The sequence below is a fragment of the Etheostoma cragini genome, chromosome 4, assembly GCF_013103735.1.
Source record: "Etheostoma cragini isolate CJK2018 chromosome 4, CSU_Ecrag_1.0, whole genome shotgun sequence".
NCBI lineage: Eukaryota > Metazoa > Chordata > Actinopteri > Perciformes > Percidae > Etheostoma > Etheostoma cragini.
In genome coordinates, this window is record NC_048410.1 from 23656910 (window position 1) to 23677480 (window position 20571).

Below are 20571 nucleotides of genomic sequence, written 5' to 3' on the forward strand. Positions count from 1 at the left end.
CAATTTAGGAAAGAAGTCAGCACTTTCGAAAAACGGCGAGTTTACGTCCCGTGCACGGGAACCGTCCGCCCAAGAAGAGCTCATAGTATCTTACAACCCTACAAGAGCACTACGCTCCCAGAATGCAGGGTTACTTGTGGTTCCTAGAGTCTCTAAAAGTAGAACGGGAGCCAGAGCGTTCAGCTATCAGGCTCCTCTCCTGTGGAACCAGGTTCCAGTTTGGGTTCAGGAGGCAGACACCGTCTCCACATTTAAGAGTAGGCTTAAGACTTTCCTTTTTGATAAAGCTTATAGTAAGGGCATAGAATTGAATATTGTTAGGGAGTAAGGAGTTGCAGCGTCCGCCTAACCCGGCCTACCTGCTTCTCGTCATAGTTGTCAGATTTATCTATCATATGATCAAGAATATAATAAAACTAAAGGGAGACTTGGCATACAGCCCGATCCGGTTGGGGAGAGTTCTAGCCTGACCATGCCCATCTCTTTACCATGTCTCTCTTGGTTATGCTTTGATAAAGCTTATAGTTAGGGCATAAAATTGAATATTGTTAGGGAGTGAAGAGTTGCAGCGTCAACCTAATTCGGGCCACCTGCTTCTCGTCAAAGTTGTCAGATCTATCTATCGTATAATCAAGAATGTAATAAAACTAGAGGGAGACTTGGCATACAGAACGATCCGGTTGGGGAGACTTCTAGCCTGACCAGGCCCCTCTCTTTACCCTGTCTCTCTTGGTTATGCTTTGATAAAGCTTATAGTTAGGGCATAAAATTGAATATTGTTAGGTAGTGAGGAGTCGCAGCGGCCGCCTAATTCGGCCCACCTGCTTCTTGTCATAGTTGTCAGATCTATCTATCATATAATCAAGAATATAATAAAAATAGAGGGAGACTTGGCATACAGCCCGATCCGGTTGGGGAGAGTTCTAGCCCGACCAGGCTCCTCTCTTTACCCTGTCTCTCCTAGTTATGCTTTGATAAAGCTTATAGTTAGGACACATAATTGAATATTGTTAGGGAGTGAGGAGTCGCAGCGTCCGCCTAACCCGGCCCACCTGCTTCTTGTCATAGTTGTCAGATCTATCTATCATATAATCAAGAATATAATAAAACTAGAGGGAGACTTGGCATACAGCCCAATCCGGTGGGGGAGAATTCTAGCCTGACCAAGCCCCTCTCTTTAGCCTGTCTCTCTTAGTTATGCTGTAATAGTTTTAGACAGCTGGGGACTTCCTTTGACACACTGAGCTCCTCTCTCCTCTATCTTTCTATCTTTCCATTTATGTGCATCCATGTCCCAGAAATGCTTGTTACTAACCTAGCTCTGGGGAGTCACTCAACGGAGTCCTTATGTTCTTTTTTCCCCAGCATGTTCCCTCGGATCAGAGAGGCTCCAAAATCAAGGTAGCAGCTGTCGCCATGGTCCTGCTAAACGTTCTGCGATGCCATGTTGATCCTGCTACACTCTGCGGTGCCCAGCTACGTCCTGCTGTGCCTTGTAATGCCCACGGTGCCCTGCTATGCCATGAACTACTACAAAGAACTGCTACAAACTGCTACTATTTTTCTATTTTTGTCATTTCCACTCTTCATTCTAACCCCAACCGGGCCGTCCGACACCGCCAGCCAAGAGCCTGGGTCTGTCCGAGGTTTCTGCCTAATAGGAAGTTTTTCCTTGCCACTGTCGCACTGTTGCTTGCTCTGGAGGAAACTACTAGAACTGTTGGGTCCTTGTAAATTCTGGAGTGTGGTCTAGACCTCCTCTATCTGTAAAGTGTCTCGAGATAACTCTTGTTATGAATTGTTACTATAAATAAAACTGAATTGAAATTGAATTGAATTATTTAGTTTTATTTTATCTTAGTCCTTCTATCGTAAGAGTAGAGTCACAGACATCACTTCCACATAAAAAACATATTACAAAATTTCATTATAGACGTTTATTATACATGTATCTATTTTATTCATACTAGTGAAGTGCCTTGTAAAAACTGGTGAATTCCTTGCCCTCCAGTTTGGTCGCTTGCAGCTTTCTCGAGAACCGCTAAATCAAACAACGGCCCACTAGGGATGTCATGATACCAGAAATGCAGTAGTCAATACTACTAATCTCTCTGCTGTTATTTTTTCACATAGAACTGGTCTGGTAAAAGTTAACTTAACTGACGGTATGCAAAACCAGCGCTACTGTTAGCTAATGTTAGCTATCATTACCCTAACCCTAATTCGGTACGCTGTATGTGAAAAACAATGGCAAAAAGAAACAAGCTTACTTGCCAATTGTGAGTTCAAGGTAAACTCAAGAAAGCCATTGTGGCTTTAAACGTTTTTTCTAAATACATAGATTTTAGTCTTGGTTGATATTTGGAGAATTTTGAACCCAGCTGGGAGAGACAATATGTTTTTTTTGTAGAATAGCTTAGGTCTGAGCTAAAAGATTACTTGCCGATCAACTGGTCCTCAGTGTCATCTTAAGGGGTTGCATGGGAGGCCCTAAAGGCTGTGGTCAGGGGACTCCTTGTACAACATGCTTCATTTAGTAAGAGAGTAAGAGAGAGTAGAGAGAGAACTAGAAAGTAAATGTGAACACGTTGAAACAGGGATCAAACAAACAATGTCACAGGATGGCCTGAGAAGCCTGACTCAATTGAAATACCAAAATAGTAATATTCTATCTCAGACGGTGGAATTCAATTTATTCAAGGCTAGACGAAATTATTTTAAATCAGGACACTAAGCAGGGAAATCACTTGCTAGTTGCATAAAAAGAGGGGAATCGGCTCCCACTATTTCCTTGTTCCTTCATAGAGCCACGAGAGCTTTCCAAACTGACAGAAGGGCAAAGAGAACTCCTTGATACTGATTTGACTACAGAGGAAATTAAAGAAGTAATAGTAATAGGGCCCGACGGCTTCACAGCAGAATATTTTAAGAGTTGTGCAACTGAACTGGCTCCACTTCTGTTAGAGGTATAAAGCGAGGCACTGGGGAAGGGCACACTGCCACCAACATTTAGACAAGCTTTAATAACTTTGGTTCCTAAAAAAGGGAAAGACCCAGGAGACAGTAAAAATTACAGCCCAATTTCCTTAATGCAGTTAGATGTTAAGATTATTTCAAAAAATCTTGGCAAATAGTTAAAATAAGGTTATTACTTCTCTTATTCAACCTTATCGGTTGGGGTTTATTTGGGGGCTAAGCTTGTCAGATAATATCAGGCGTCATTAATACTGCATGGTCTGTAGCTGATAAACAATTTCTTGATTCCTTGATGCCAAAAAGGCGTTTGATATGGTTGAATAAGACTATAGGTTGAACATTTTGGAATTGTATGGGTTTTGCAGCATTTTTATGAAGGTGCTGTATAAGTACCCAGAGGCATTGGTGCAAACTAACGAGTTAATTTCTGAACAATTTTCCTCTTGGAGGTGGAACAAGACAGGGCTCACCACTTTATCCTTTGTTGTTGTGTTTAGTCATAAATCCTTTGGCAGCAGCCATTAATGGGAAGATCAACAAGCAAACCTATCAGATCGATACACTGTCTACCCAGGATCATTGACTCTTTCTCAAAATTGTCAAATTATAGGGTAAATTGGTTGAAGTTACCTTAACAGCTCAGTACCCCGTGACAGCCTTCCAATCAGGTGCATTTCAGTGGCCAAAACAGGGTATAGTATATCTGGGTATCTTATTCCCTCCACAGTTAAAAGACCTAGGTAAAGCTAACATGGATCCAATATCCAATCAAATCTCTTGTGACGTTAATAGATGGGCAACTGTCACTCTCTCTATAGCAGAGAAGGTCGATGTTATGAAAATGGTTTGTGATCCTGAGCTGAATGACCTGATCCATCTCTTCCTTTGGGAGTCCCCCTGTCATATTTTAAATGGTTTGTCAGGATAATAAATACATTTACTAGTATGATTTATGTATATGTATCTGTATATGTTTTTTGGAGGAGTTGGTTGGAAAAGGGATTGTCACACTGGGGGATCTGTATCTCGGTGGCATATTGAAACCTTTATGGGTGGCGTAGCAATTTGCAGTCCCTAGCTCTCAATTTTTTTGATATTTGCAACTTCAGCATCTGTTGGGGGGGATTTTTGGATCCATTTCTTCAGCCCAGAAGGCATTTTAATGTTTAGATGAGGGCAGATTTGTTCATGTTTCGAGATGTATGTTTTGTATTTGTAAAAAAAAACAACAACAAAGAAAATGCATACAATAATACCAGACGTATCCTTTTAAACATCCTTTCACAATCACATTCATTTATTGCATTAACTGAACACAAATGGACTGCATTCAGGTCACAGTCAGGAGGGAAACTCACCTAAATCGATCTGGCAGTAGTCACCCTCCCAGCCCGGGTTACAGACACACTGTCCAGAACCTTCAATACCTTCATCACACCTTCCCTGCGCCCCACAACTGCAGGCTGTTAGAGAGAAAGAACATCACTCAACCTCCATTGCCGTAACGTAGGTATGAAAGGCCTCAGTGCAAACTACTATAAGAGGCCCTTAAACCTTTATTAGGCATGACTGCTTGACTGGTTTGCAGGTGTGATCATCTTGTAAGTCTCAGATTTTGTGCTTAACCCTAATGTTGTCCTTGGGTCAAACTTGACCCCTTTTCATTTTTTGTCACAACAAATGGGCCGTTGAAATAAGCGCTGAAAATATCAATAAACCTCAAACATCAAAAAAGCACCCACAACACTGAAAAATGTTGGAAAAAGTGACAATAAAATCAAATGTTGGGTTTATGGGAAGACAACATCAGGGTTAAAATAACACACATACCACAAATTACATCATCTCGTCACATGATCAAATAAAGACTTGACATTGGGCAACATCAACATACAAACTACCCATTAATCATCACTGCATATCTGACAAAAAAAACTACAAATATAAGAAGAAATTTAAAATGTAATTAAATATTTTTCGATGTATATAGTCTGTATAGCGTATGTAGAATAAGCATATCATTTTGTATCATATTTCCGAGTGAATAATAATCTCACAATAGAGATTATGACAGAGGAAATTTCAGGGCTGGTTTATCTTCTTCTCCTCAGACAATGCTAGGTGAGGGACAGTTGAAGCTCTTTGCTTTGATCGGTATGAACTCTTCTTGGTTGAAACATCAGAACACAACATGAACAACTGTGTTGTGAGGAAGAATTCTGTAAAAGTCACAAGGTAGAAGCGTGTGTAGATAAAAACATGGAGGAGGGAAGATACTAAAACCCCACAACTTCAATCACAGACCTTCATATTCAACGATGAGCTAAACCTTGATTTTAAGCAGTTCATGGGATTAATTCAGTAACCACGGCGACAGGTCCTGTTCCTCACTGTAACAGCGAAGTGTTTAAAAACCACCCTAGCTCCGATTTACCCCTCTGACTTGCTTGTTCCCCCTTTAGGAGCTCATTGAATGAAAACTTTGAAGCATAACCAGTGGATGATCAGCAGCTGTTTGATATTCTTTAACCCAGTTGCCTGGGTGACTCTTAGCGAAGACGGCTGGCAGGGTTGTCCTGAGCTAGAAACACACCCAGCCTTGTGATGGTGAGTGTGGAGCGTTGCTATGGCGACAGACTGCAGGAGCGCTGATAGGGGAGATATGGCGGTGCGTCTGCTAACGAGATTATTATTATTTTTGGGTGGGTGGGTTGAGGTGAAGGGATAAAAATACATTATTTGAGGATAAAGAAAATGTCTCATGCCCATTGTGGTCCCGTAGCTGAATTCGTAATTGTGCATTAAGGGGTGACATTGAAGGTAGGGCGACTACGTGCGTAGGCTCAGTTCCTACACTGTAGCTAACTCTCGCCTCCTCAAAAATGTAACTGCACATCAAGGCTCCAAGATAACAAGAACTAGGATTGGTCAACTCATCTTGCCTTGTGTTTCAGAGAGTGTTGGTAGTGAATTCAACATTTAACAAGCAATTACTGTAATCTACTAGCCTTACATGGCAGAAGGACACAAACACGTTACTTGAAACCTGACTAGATGAATTTCTGTGTGATATGTGATCCTGTGATTATCGCATGATATTGTGAGAATCCAGCTGCCATTTACACATTTACACTCCAATGACACAAGGACACAGGACTGCAGGACCAGGGATTGAACCGCCAACAGCCCCCCCGTTAACATCTAGTATTATTACTTCAACTTTGAGATGGGGCTCAGACTTGAGTCGTTCTTAAGTCGCACACACAGTGACTTCAGTCTTGACTTGAGACTCGTTCTCAAATGCCACTCGGACTCGAGGTGCAGGACTTCATTTTTAAGAAACGTCTGGTGAGCTGAATGTTGTTCCCCTCCTAACGTAACCTGTAATACCTAATGACCGCACCGGGAGCTGCTGTGCCATTCATCAGAAGCTTTGGATTCAAAACATACAACAAGGCCTAAACAAAGGAAGCGCTGAATGCTAAATATGATATATCAACATAAAGGTTTGGCAAGCAGGTTTAGCTCATCATTGGCCATCTAATGTTAGCTTCTCCTTGCTTTAGTCACAACCTACGGGAAGTTAACTCAGACCGTCGTTGGCAAGATGTTATGAAAAGATGAATGAGCGTCTGTTTTTTTTGCCCACTTTTGAATTTGATTGACGTAACCATTTACGTCCCACTGGCTGCAATGGCTGAATTCCTTGTGTATAGCTACGTGTTCTCAGCAGCCTGGATGGAAGGCAGCAGGGAATACAACACTCATTATAACCACAAGACTTGAGACTTGACTTGGACTCTTGCTCAGCCTTGTGAGCATCTTTGAGACAAGCAAAGATGATCTGAGTTTTATTTATCAGACTTTTAAAAGCTACTACATGTTGCTAAAAACTCAAATATATCTTATGATATTCTACTGTGAAAACTGTCCACAAAGAATGGCATCACTTCGTTCTGGTATTTTTTTATTTAGTGTTCCTACTCACATACTTTTTCTTTTTACTTTTAGTATGTACTGCAACTGCCTTTAACAGTATATACTGTTGCATACAGTACTGAATGCATCAAATTGTGACATACTTCTGCACAAAATTGAGCCTTAAACTTTGACCATCTTGCTCATTTACACTGCAAAATTTGACCGGATGCATGATGTTTGTTTTAGCAAACTGTATTTGATATACTAAATATTTTAAATATTTTAAATATAATATTTTTTGTGCTTCCTGGTTTTGGACTACCTGTGCAGTTGGGGCCGTAGTGGTTGGTGGTACAATGTTCGCAGGCTGTTCCTCTGAAACCTTCGTGGCACCTGCATCTTCCTGAACCACGCATCCCATCGTCACAGTCACCATGGTTACCACAAGGGGACACTAGGCCACCTGGACAAACTAAAACACACAGAGGAGATGGAGTCAAAAAACAGATGGAGGAATAACAAAAGAAAACAAATATTCAAATCATGGTCTTACAAAAACTAACAAATATAAAAATAAGTTTACTAATATGATGAGGATATGTAAGACCGAATAAACTGAAATCATTCAAGTATAGAACTTTAGATGCACAGAATAAACAAAACAAATATAAAAATAAGTTTATGATGAGGATATGTAAAACCAAATAAACTGAAAGGGCACTCGGTGGGCAAAGATTTCTCACAATGTTATTGTAGTGTGCATTTTCCCAGCCGAGAACAATTTTTTTTAAATTATTCCGAAAGCACGTGAATTTAGCACGAATGGCCTATGTCTTATAATGTTCACAAAAGAGAAAATTAATTTGTGTATCCGCCGCGTGTTTTGGATCTGCTCCAAAATGTAACAGGCTGTTCCTTGGCCCATGCTACATCCTTTCACCAAGTTTTATGAATATCCAGAAGTTTTGCTGTAATCCTGCTGACAAACAAACAACCCGACAAAAAAAAAACAGAACAAACACATCTCCTTGGTGGAGATAATTATCAAAGGATAAAAACACAGCCTAAAGGAATATGTATTGTGTTAAACCTCATGTTGTTGTTTATTGAGTAAAAGTTGACATATTCCAGTCTGTGATTCTTCATCAACATACGTTCCTTTAATTTTTGTCTAAATAATTCCTAATTTCTGCTTTTCTAACTCAAACATTAGCAATAATTTCCTAAAAATTAGGTTAATTGACCATAAATTCCAAAAAAACTGTAAAACTAAAGTTAATAAGTTAGTGTTATATAGTGTTGAAAACGTCAAAAAAGAGACAAACGTTTCAAAGTGTTGAAAAAAGTGTCAAAAAATGTAAGAAAAAGATTAAAAAAAAAATTGATTAAAGGCAATAACAAAATTGTTGATTTTCTATTTTGACGGGAAGATAACCCAATGGTTAAATAGCATTATTACAAACGGATCTAAAATCTCAAACTACCCTCAGTATTTTATTGCGATAACACCAAAAATAAGGTGGATGATGTAATTCATTTGTGTGTTGACCAAAACCATTGTTGTGAATCAACAACGTTTCATTCTGCCAAACCAAAGCCTCTCTCCTTTGTTTCAGTCATCATCCTTTCTTTTATTGACACTCTCAGGACTCTTAACATTTGTAGCTCCACAAATGGAAAGAAGGCTCTGAGATTAAACACTGGAGCCTCTCAGGGGAAAGAGCTTCTCCAGGAACTGTGTGGGCAGGGTGAGAGGAATGTCTGACCACATGAGCAGCTTCCCTCTGTGCCTTTCTTACCTTGACAGTCTCGGCCGTAGTGGTTTTTGCAGCACTTTTGGACCCAGGAAGGAAACTGACAAACTCTCTTACAGCCCGTCCGGCCCCAAGGATCATCCAGGTCAAAGAAAGGGGGGTACCCGCGGCCATACCTGGAGGACCTGAATTGCAAACACCGCTCTGTCTTTCCCTGGAAGAAGGCAAGACTGACATTTATCTCCACATACTGTAGATTATATATTGTACAAGCTGCTAATGTTCCGAATTTTTTGCAGATCTTACCGTGTCTTGGTGTCTGAAGGGGCAGTATGGAGGGAAGAGGCAGCGTCCACAGCGCCCCTGAGACATTTTAAGACAGAAAGCTTTAGTCCAGCTACCAAGAAAAGCAGGAAGGCTGACATCAATGTCATAACCATGGCAGTGTGGCATCGCTATTTGCTGTAGTGGTGGTGAAACAGTGGTGTCAGCAATAATAGTTACTGGGGTGGTTGTATTAAGGCCAAGGCACATCCATGTGTCTTCATGAATGTTTTGTTCTAAAAGCTTGGTGACTAAAGCTGCAAAAATCAACCGATTAATCCATTAGTTGTCAAATATTAAAATTACTCGCCAACTATTTTGATAATTGATTAATCGGTTTGAGTAAAAAAAATCTCTCATTCCAGCTTCTTAAATAAGTATCTTCCAGTTCGTTTACTACTCTATGACAGTTAACTGAACAGCTGGAGTCGTGGACAGAACAAGAAATCATATTAGGCTTAGGTACTGATCACTGATGAATATTCTATCCCATTTTCTTGCATTTATAGACTAAACAACAAAACGATTAATTAAGAAAAAAAGTATCCCACCCACTGTGCAATACTGTTATATAAAACCTTAAAGGACACTGGAGTTCTGTGCAATTTCATTACAGTGCAATACTTAATACTCAATCACTTAATCTCATTACTGTGTAATATTTAACACTTAATCACTTAATCTCATTACTGTGCAATATTTAATACTCAGAACTTTTGATATACCAAACTAAAGTTCTGCATAATGTGTATACAAACCCTTTATCTCTCTACTACTTTATATACTATGTATATAGTTGTTCTCAGGACTGGGCACCACATTCCCTCCCTCTCTTTTTTCTGCACGACTTACATTTTATATTTTATATTTTTACATTTTTACATTTTTATAATTTTATATTTTTGTGTTAAATCACGTTGGACAGGTACTGCACTTGTGTATAATGACAATAAAGGCATTCTTTTCAGTAATTGTGGCAGATCTAATTCTACCAGTAGTCTCACTAGTTTCATCTCATATTTAAATGTGTCTTAGCTTTGGTTTTGTGATCCCTCCATCCATAGAATTCCAAAATATGTACTGATTTGGATAATCTTAACAGACTATCCAAACAGAGGTGAAAATAGTAATACATTATTTAATTTCAAATAGTATTAGCAATTATGTTGTGCATTTTAAAGCAGTATTGAAAGTAATAGTATTAGCACATCTCACGTAAGCAGTTTTGTTCTCCAGACTGTCGCAGAGTGCTCCCAGGCCAGGTGGTTCCAGCAACTGGTCGATGCCATAGGCCACGCCCTCTTTGAAGTTTAGGTAGCGCTCCACTATCCGGGCTGCGTTCTCATTAATCAATACAGCACCCTGAACACACACACACACACACATACACACACGCACACACACACACACACACACACACACACACACACACACACACACACACACACACACACACACACACACACACACACACACACACACAATCAATAACATTTAAAAAAAAGTCAACAGCCACAGACCCAGAACAAAATCAAATAAAATAGAACACATATTGAGTGCTTTCTCACTTTTTCAATAACAGAGGCTAGGAATCAGGAAAGAAATAAAGTAAAGAAAATAAGACCCTCTGTAATGCCAGACAGTGCAGACATACCACAGCCAGCTGCCAGGTGTAGATACCAACATGGCTCCTTGTTTAGTTTGTGTCTACATGTGTGTGTGTGTGTGTGTGTGTGTGTTTTCTCTCACCACCAGCGTCTTGTCACAGCTGTACTTGATGGTTGATCCATGCATGGTGCGAAAGGATGAGAATTTATCCGGCTGACTGACACCCATCACCTAGACACAAAGAAAATCATAGTGATCTGTTTCTAGAGCTACAACAGACAGACAGTCAGTCACACCCTTCCTCCTCCTTTCAAAGAAGCCTATAGTTTTGAATTTGGATGGATTTTGGATAATATATTATTATTTTGGATATGTATTCATGTCCATGCCATGACTGTGGTGACCCTATGAGCTTTCCTCAGCTCCATTGCTGGTAAGCAGGGAGGCAGTGGGCAGAAGCATTCTTTGTTAAGCTGTATATCCAGTCTGTGAAAACTCTAAACCAAGCCTCTCTCCTCTCTTTCAATTGATATTGGTATAATAAATGAGTTACACCGATTTCCTCCCTGCAGATTTATCTGCGTGAACCTACCTTGAACCATTCCTCCTCTCCTCTGGTGCCCCCTTCACATCTATCTACTCTCACGTCAACAAAGTGAATGGAGTGATTGTTAAAACCTTTATATATATCCTTGTGTGTCTCATTAAACCTTTAGAACATTGTGAACCGAACCCTGCTTCGTGTCACTTTGTTCTCAGAGAGCGTAACTGCTTTCAGAGTCAACCCACAGAAGTCCCGCCAGTAGATGATAGAATACAAACCACCAAACAGTCGGGATCCGATTCTTTCATAACAATGCTGAATCTGTATTTAACATGTCTGGTCACTAGGCACTTTATTAGTTTATTCGTATTTATTTGGTCATTATGTTGCTATTTATTCTCTCTGCCTTCGCATCTTTTTATTCATTTGTCAGATGTTATTGAGGGTGGGCTTTGTACACTAGAAATGTGAATGTTGGACACTAGTGACTACTGTTTTAAGGACATCTTGCCTACTGTATGTCTATGTTTGTGCATGCATTGTTTTCCTTACTGAAAAACCGTGGAAATTTGATATAATGTGCACTAACACTGATCACAGATGAAGAACAATGAATCATTTATTGGATAAGTCAAACACAAGGCAATTAACCAGCAACTCTATTTATATCTAATTAATCATTTGAGTTATTTTTTAAAGAAAAATGGCTGAAGTTTTGTGGCTTTCTTCGTCTTAGATCTTTGAGGCAGATATCATAAATAGAAGATTTGCTTGTCTGACAGAAAAAAACAAGACATTTGAAGATGTCATCAATGGTTTTATGTAGCTGTGATCCACATTTTTAATATTTGACAATATGACTATATTTTAATGCCAAAACAATTAATTTAGAAAACTAATGACAGATTAACTAATAATAAAAATAAATGTTAAGTCCAATACGACAGAGGTGCATATTTTCCTTCCTGGCTGCAATGAACTTTTCATCCTTTAGGGGCCCAATTAGAAGAGTTACACTTGAGTACCAAATAAGCAAACTTTGTCATTGATCCAGTCATCCTCCTAATGCCTTTTTCCTCCTCCTCTTCCTACCTTGGAATTGCGTATAATGTGAGCCTTCACCAAGGCAGCCACTTGGTCTCGGTGGTCGGGGCTGGAGAGCCAGTGCTGTCTCTCTGCTGGCAGGGAGTTGAGGGCCTTGTCCGTGGGCCAGAACATGGTGAACGGCTGGTGGATGGACATCTGGAGCACAGGAAGCAACCCTGAATCCTGAACAAAGAGCAAAGATTACGGTCAGTAGTGTTCACACTCACAGTATAAGTTGTGTGTTTTCAGATAGAAAAAGTGAAGTAGAGTAATAGAAGGAGGAGCTGGCATAGGAAGTAGTTGTAGAAGGATAAGTTGCAATAGAAAGATGTGAAGAAGGGGGAAAAGTAGGTGTAATAAGAGGATATAGATAAATGAAGAAATATACCAGGAGGTGCAGCGTTTCAGTTGTTTTTACCTCCACAAGTTTGTAGAAGCGGCTGTAGCCATAAAACATCGCTGCTGACGTCAAATTCATCTAAACAGAGAGAGAGAGAAATAGTTCACAGTGCCTGTCCCTCAATTCGGATTGATTATCAATTACATATATATTCATCTAAAGCAAACCCAGCAAACCATGCTAGACTGGATGATTGGTTTGTCCTGCAGCCTGTAGGGCATCAACACCGTGTCGATGTGGTGAATGACTCCGTTAGATGTCATGTAATCACTCTTCACAATCCTCGATCTGTTGTTGATCCAGACTGAACCCTGCAGGGAGAGAGACGGGAGTGGAGAGAGGGAGAGGTGAGGAGTAAGGTAGAAACAAAGTCAAGGAGAGTGGGAAGGTGGATTGTGAGACATCTGAAGACATAGAGACAGTGTTGGGAGTATTGCGTTACAAATGTTACACAATTACAGTAATGTATTCCTTTTTGCTGTAACACAGTAATATAAGGCAATACTGATAATAATATACTCGTTCCAATCTCAGCAACGCGAGTTACAACGCATTTTACCCCGACATACAGTGGCTTTTTTTAAAAGAATTCACCAACACCTCAAAACATTTCGGCACTGAAAAAAAGGTCAGTGAGTCTTATTTCTTGTTGCTGGATTTGGTGTTTGAAAAGACAGCAGAGATGGATACATTTCTTGGACAATATTGTTGTTTAAGCTACGTTGAAGCGAGATGTCCCATCACCGTTCCCGTGGACAGAGACAGGACCAGAGACGGTAGGTTAGGGACATCTGTGTCCTTACAGTGCCAACAGCAAAGTGTCCGAGCAACTGACAGATAACAACATGTTGGGAATTAATGTTATGCTTGTTACATGGAATATCATTACATTTTATCAGCGGTGGGAAGTAACTATGCTAACTGGGCTACTTCTAGTCCACAGTCAAGTAGGCTACTGTATGTTTTACTTAACTATTCATTTTATAGCTTTAGCTACTTTCCAGATTCAGATTAATGATACACAATAATATGAACAAATCATGATGTTTATATAGTGGATACAAATTTGACTTTTTTGATCCTGCAGTGAAATTCACATGCTACCTGCCAAGTCATACTTTGACTTTTATTTTGGTGAAAGTAACTCAAAAGTAACCATGTATCCAGCTAATTTAAATAGTTTGGGTTACTGTATTGCGTGAACAATTAAATTCATTTAACATTGTATTTGGTGTTTTCAATTGTGGGGTGCAAATGTTCCACCAGAACAAGTTCCTCTCAGATAACACTTTGCAGAGCCACTGTCACTGCATCCAAAACTTGGCGCCGCAAAAGAGCAAGAAGATGGGTGTGGTCCGGGCAGCATTGCTGGAAGTAGGGGCTAGAAAATAGGCAAAGGACCCCCTACTTTACTCCCCTGACCCAATTAGGGGTTGCGGCTTGTGTTATGCCAACGCAAGATGGTAGTAGAAAGTGAATTAAGCTGCTATGACTGTATGTATGTGACTGTGTGTGTGTGTGTGTGTGTGTGTGTGTGAATGTGCGTGTGTGTGTGTGTGTGTTACCTGCTGCAGGCTAAAGTGCAGTGTGTGTCCCGACGTTGAAACAGCGAACTCTGTGGTTTTCAGGTCACTTAAGGTCAAAGTCTCACAAGATACAACGTGGTAACGAACCAGGTCAGGAAGACGACCAAACTGGTTCCATTTCTACACACACACACACACACACACACAAACACACAAACACACACACATACATAGACACACACACACACACACACACACACACACACACACACACACACACACACACACACACAAACAGTGAGACACTAGCAACCATATTCCAGACTTACAAACACAAGCGAAAATATTATATATAGAACAAGCCAAAGGTTTGGACACACCTTCTGATTCAATGTGTTTTTTGTTTTTTTTATAACTATTAACATTGCAGAGTATTACTGAAGGCATCAAAACTATGAATGAACACGTGTGGAATTGTGTTCTTAAAAAAAAAAGTGTGAAATCACTAAAAACATCTAGTTTCTTCAAAGTAGCCACCCTTTGCTTTTTTCATGGCGCTGCAAACCCTTTGTGTTCTCAATGAGCTTCAATAGGTAGTCACCTGAAATGGTTTTCCCTTCACAGGTGTGTCTTGTCAGGGTTAATTAGTGGACTTCTTGCCTTATTAATGGAGTTGGGACCATCAGTTGTGTTGTGCAGAAGTCAGGCAAGAACCAGTCAGCTAAGTAAAGAGAAACGAGTGGCTCATTATTTTAAGAAATCAGTCGGTCAGGAAAATTGCAAAAACTTTGAATGTATCCCCAAGTGCAGTCACAAAAACCATCAAGCGCTACAAAAAAAATGGCTCAGATGAGGACCGCCCCAGGAAAGGAAGACCAAGGGTCACCTCTGCTGCTGAGGATACATTTATCCGAGTCACCAGCCTCAGAAATCACAAGTTAACAGCAGCTCAGATTAGAGACCAGAGGAATACCACACAGAGTTACAGCAGCAGACACATAAAAACAACTGTTAAGAGGAGACTGCGCAAATCAGGCCTTCATGGTCAATTAGCAGCTAGGAAACCACTGCTAAGGAGAGGCAACAAGCAGAAGAGATTTGTTTGGGCCAAGAAACACAAGGAATGGAAATTAGACCAGTGGAAATCTGTGCTTTGGTCTAATGAGTCCAAATTTGAGATCTTTGGTTCCAACCGCCCTGTCTTTGTGAGACACAGAAAAGGTGACTGGATAGATTCTATATTCCTGGATCCCACCATGAAGCATAGAGAAGGAGGTGTGGGGGGGCTTTGCTGGTAACACTGTTGGAGAGGTATTCCAAATTGAAGGCATACTGAACCAGCATGGCTACCACAGCATCCTGCAGCGACATGCGACATCCCATCCGGTTTGCGTTTAGTTGGACCATCATTTATCTTTCAACAGGACAAAGACCCCAAACACCCCTCCAGGTTGTGTAAGGGTTGTTTGAGGTGAGCTGGACCACAGAGTGAAGGAAAAAGGGCCAACAAGTGCTAAGCATCTCTGGGAACTCCTTCAAGACTGTTGGGAAACCATTTCAGGTGACTATCTCTTGAAGCTCATCAAGAAAATGCCAAGATTGTGGAAAGCAGTAATCAGAGCAAAGGGTGGCTACTTCAATGAAATTAGAATATAAGAAAAGTTTTCAGTTTCACAATTTCACACTTTTTTGTTAGGTACATAATTCCACATGTGTTCATTCATAGTTTTGATGCCTTCAATGATAATCTACAATGTAAATAGTCATGAAAATAAAGGAAACGCATACTGTACATGAACAAAAAATAAAAATAAAATTGATAATATTCTTATTATAACATTATTTAATATACAAACAGCAGGTGATATACACACAGAAGAGGAGTCGTTGTTGGTTTCCTCTACAGGTGCAAAGACAGTAAACGGTCCCTCACCATTAAGACAACGAGAGCCTGACATCTGAGAAAAACAAAGAAAACAAAGTCAACTCCTGTAATGATGGATCAGTTGCCTGTATTAGGAATTGCGTTCATACAGGGGATGCAGTCACTTTATATACGTTTTATTTGATTTTCCTCTTTTTTGGTAATGACAATTTCAACCAAAAACTAAGGAGATATTTATTTATTTTTTGGCAAAAAATTATTAAATTTCAGTTGGACTTCACCATCAATTTACATTTTGGTATGGCTTTAGGCCAATCAATACAAAGTCCAACACACAGAGCAGCAAGAGCTCTGATTTGCTGTTGCGCTCTGCAGCAATGTATATTACAAACCAAGTTTTATTTACTTACAGATAACATTTGACGGAAGAAAGTGTTCTCTGATTGTCGGAACAGCTCCTATAAGACAGAGAGACAACACAACTTCTTGTGAGTGGGGAAGGGGGAGGCAGCGGTATGTTAGGGGTAAGGGGGAAGTCAGAGGTCATGTGACTCACATTGTAGGTGTTTCCCCGGCAATCAAAGCCATCGCCCACGTGGCCTCTGAGGCAGGAGCAGTTCCTCTGACCCTGACCCATATACTCACAGCGAGCAAACTTACTGCAGCCGCCATTGTTCTGCACACATACACACAAAAAAACATTTTTTTAATTGAATATACAGGACAGCATTAAAGGTGCACTATGAGTTCCTGCATGGTTTCAGCGCGATTTAATTTTCATCTCAAATTTTAGGCATCTCTCCTTGATCTGCTAGCTGCCGACCCCCTGAATACACCGTGAAAAAGCCCGGTCTCAGGAGACAACACAGGGGTCGTAAATGTCAAACAAACACTAGAGGTACAGGCTGTGCACCAAAATTCAGCAAACCACTCCAGCCAACCACAGACAAGATGGTTGGGGGAGGGGGTGGGGGTTGGTGACAGTTAGTCAGTTATGGTGTTTTTCCACTGCATGGTACCTGCTCGACTCGCCTCAACTCTACTCTACTCGTCTTTTTTGGTTTTCCATTACAAAAAAAAGTCCCTGGTAGCTGCTAACAGGTACTTTTTTTAGTACTGCCTTCATCGAGGTTCCAAGCAATCCCAAAAGGGGACGTTTTAAACTGCAGATTAGGGCGGGGGGGGGTCCTGCCGTGTTAAAGTATAAATCCAGTGGTATTTTTTTTGCTGCCGCCAGCCTCTTTAGAAACTAAATTTGTCTTCTGGCAAACAGCCACACGGCGAGAATCAAAAACAACACAACTTTGACGTTCTGTGTGTGGGTCGCGTTAGGTAACAGCAGTTTCCTGCTATGACAACCAGCCACGCTCGCCTCCCGCCCGAGGCGGTAGGCTACTAATCTGCAATGGAAAAAGAGGACGGGGCACCGCGAGGAGCCGAGTCAAGCAGGTACCATGTAATAGAAAAACACCATTAGTCATTACAGAGGCGTGCAACCTCTGACATACATAGCAATTGTAAGTCGCTTTGGATAAAAGTGTCAGTTAAATGACATGTAACATTGTGACATTTTTTAAAGGTAACACAGTCCCGAGATGTTTTTTTTCTTCAGCATTTGGCTCCTTGTACCCAAGGGCTGACTCATCTGATTGGACAGCTGTACAGTTAACCGAGCTAACTAGCTAATGACAGCAAATGATAGCTAACTACAGTTAGCGGTTATATAAGTAAATAGCCTAAAGCTAATGTTATCTGTAAATCACCTTTGTACTGTATTGATTGTTGTTAAATTGGTCTTATAACTTTTAGGACATCTTAATGAAAAGTCCAACTAGTTTCACATTACTCGAAGTGTGTGAAGAGAATAATTCATTACACCGTTATTAAAGCATTTTGCACAGTAATCAAACTTTATGATGTCTTTATGAAGTCCAAATTGTTTCATGTTGCTTTAGGTCAAGGAAATACATTCATGATACAATTGTAATGGTCACATGACAGCCGATGTATATAGTCCAACCACTTGTAATGTAACGTAAACATGTAATGCTAAACAGTTTCTTTAAAATTGATGATAATGCCTGCTATGGCATAATTGTGGTTATGTTGTCTAATCATTATTGGCAAGTTGTAATGACAAAGACATTAACAGGTTACTTGTCTTGCTTAATGTCAAGTAGTCATAAGAGAAACATCTAAAAACAATGCTAACTTTGCATTAAAAGTGTCATAATTTACCAAAAAACAGTCATAAACATTAATAAAGACTCCTTAATGTTCATGCTTATGCTTAAGTGTCATGTCTTGGTTATGACGATGTTATGTCAGGCTTATGCACACCCCTTCAAATAAAGTGTTACCATATATTTTAATTACCCAGAGAAAATAGGGTTTGCAGATTTACTTAGAGCTTAATATCCTGATAAGGAGAATAAATCAAATGGCGACACATTGACATACATTTCTGCAGGGGTTGACAGGGTAACAGACCCGCCCTGATCCTTGAAAGCCCGTAGGACACCTGCAGGCTGTCTGGAGACAACAACAGAGCAAGCAGAGAGAACAGTCAATCACTTAATCCATCTCTTTCTTGCCTTCCGCTGTGCTCTGCCAATCAACAAATCAAATAATAATTTCTCAACAAATCTTAATCCCTTTTTAACACAGTATCATTCAAAACATACATATATTATATATTCAATATACATATTTTAATTGTAAAAAATAAAATAAGAAACAGACCAACAAAGACATTTGAATATAAAAATTGACATTCTAATATTGTTTGGAAAAAAAAGGGAGCACTGCTGCGGCTGTCTGCCTCATCCATTCCTGTACGCTTCGGAGAGAGAGAGAGGGAGGGACAGAGGACTACAGTGTTTAAATTTGACATTATATAGGATATTACTTTAGTAATTTATTCTCTAATGTGAAGGTTTGTAGATCTTTTAAAATATATGGTAATGTTAAAATAAATGTACCTATACAAGAAGTTATGTCTCCCGTTGGTTTAGCCTGTTATGCACATAATGGGCAAAGATAGATTTTACAAAACAAACGAACCTATGTGTTTGTTTGGGTTTTTCAGAACGTGTTTTTTTGACAGCACTGGTTGTTTCTGGTAGGATGTTAATGACAACAGCTGTGCTGTATGAACAGCTCTGTTACAGGGGCGGCTGTGGTTCAGTGGTAGAGCGGTCGCCCTCCAATCAAAAGGGTGGCGGTTCGATCCCTGCAGTCCAATGTCAAAGCGTCCAACCCCGAGTTGCCCCCAATGCTGCTTCTTTGGAGTGTAAATGTACGGCAGCCTAGGCCAAGTGTGAATGGGGAATGGTTGTACTACGTAAAAACACTTTAAGGAGTACTCGACTAGACCTATATAAGAACATCACATTTACATTACTACACTGACTTAAAATGTGTGATCAGTGAGAAAGTTAGAGTTGTCCTTAACTGTGACTTGGCACCTACACACAAAGCAGGTCACCCGTTCTCTGTGGTCACCTATACTGTGTTTTAATGCAGCTACATTTATGTTATAGTTCTTGTTTTACATGTTTTTTTTCTCTTGTCATTTTATTGTGGTCCATAAAACCTTACATTATATCCAACAGTTACTCCCAAGCTGCTGTGCTGCAGTAATAAAAATCCTTATTTTGTAATCACAATGTTACCTGGCAAAATAATAAATATAGGTCAATGACAGGTCTGCTGTGTGTTTGGCTGTACAGACACTAAAATGAACAACCACAGAGAAAGTTAGAGGCAAAAAAGAATATGCTTAACTTTACTGCCACACAGAGCCCACCCTCAGAGGGCAGCTTACATTAGTGTAGAGGTACTCTGATTTGGTAAACCTAACTTCATAAACAACATTAATGGTGGCCAAAACTATAAAACAAATACTTTATTTTAAAGAACCACCCAGATGTTATTTGGTCTTCACTAAAATGAGACCCCCCCCACTGTAGGTACAGTGATGGCTCAGTGTAGTCTTACTGCAATACAGTGTTGTCTTACCATGTTGGAGCCTGTTCTGATGCACTCTGCTGCCTTATGGCAGCCTCCATTGTTGACCAGACAGCCATCAATCTCTGTGGACATATGACATGTAAATCAGATAGCTGGCAGTGCAGAATAACCGGACTGGACCAACACCTTAGCTGTTACTATGGATCAGGGGGAATGCAAAACATTTCGCGATGTACCTCGGCATTTATTTTTAACGCAGGACTGCTATCAGGCTCCTCTCCTGTGGAACCGGGTTTCAGTTTGGGTTCAGGAGGCAGACACCATCTCCACATTTAAGAGCAGGCTTAAGACTTTCCTCTTTGATAAAGCCTATAGTTAGGGCTGGTTCGGGGAAGCCCTGAACTATCCCTTAGTTACGCCGCTATAGGCAAAGAGATAACTGTTGTTGTGATTAAGCACTATATAAATAAAGCTGAATTCTCTCTCTCTCATGGCCACCTCTGCTAGACAGTGAGATGGTCATGTCTCTCTCTCTCTCTCTCTCTCTCTCTCTCTCTCACTCTCTCATAGCCACC

At 40.3% G+C, this 20571-nt stretch overlaps 1 protein-coding gene across 1 annotated transcript in view; it reads right to left on the bottom strand.

Annotated features, from left to right (window-relative positions):
* The window catches only part of stab1 (stabilin 1), a 102261-nt gene that overhangs the window by 33104 nt on the left and 48586 nt on the right, over positions 1–20571 (bottom strand). Inside the window, exons 43-57 of the mRNA XM_034868989.1 lie at positions 20045–20118; positions 18485–18556; positions 16581–16700; positions 16435–16482; positions 16014–16097; positions 14179–14319; positions 12790–12924; positions 12632–12691; positions 12220–12396; positions 10725–10814; positions 10191–10337; positions 8958–9014; positions 8697–8865; positions 7220–7369; positions 4335–4439 (exon numbers count right to left, since the gene is read on the bottom strand). Of these exons, the coding sequence (XP_034724880.1) occupies positions 4335–4439; positions 7220–7369; positions 8697–8865; positions 8958–9014; positions 10191–10337; positions 10725–10814; positions 12220–12396; positions 12632–12691; positions 12790–12924; positions 14179–14319; positions 16014–16097; positions 16435–16482; positions 16581–16700; positions 18485–18556; positions 20045–20118 (1629 nt within the window). The remainder of the gene's footprint in view (positions 1–4334; positions 4440–7219; positions 7370–8696; positions 8866–8957; positions 9015–10190; positions 10338–10724; positions 10815–12219; positions 12397–12631; positions 12692–12789; positions 12925–14178; positions 14320–16013; positions 16098–16434; positions 16483–16580; positions 16701–18484; positions 18557–20044; positions 20119–20571) is intronic.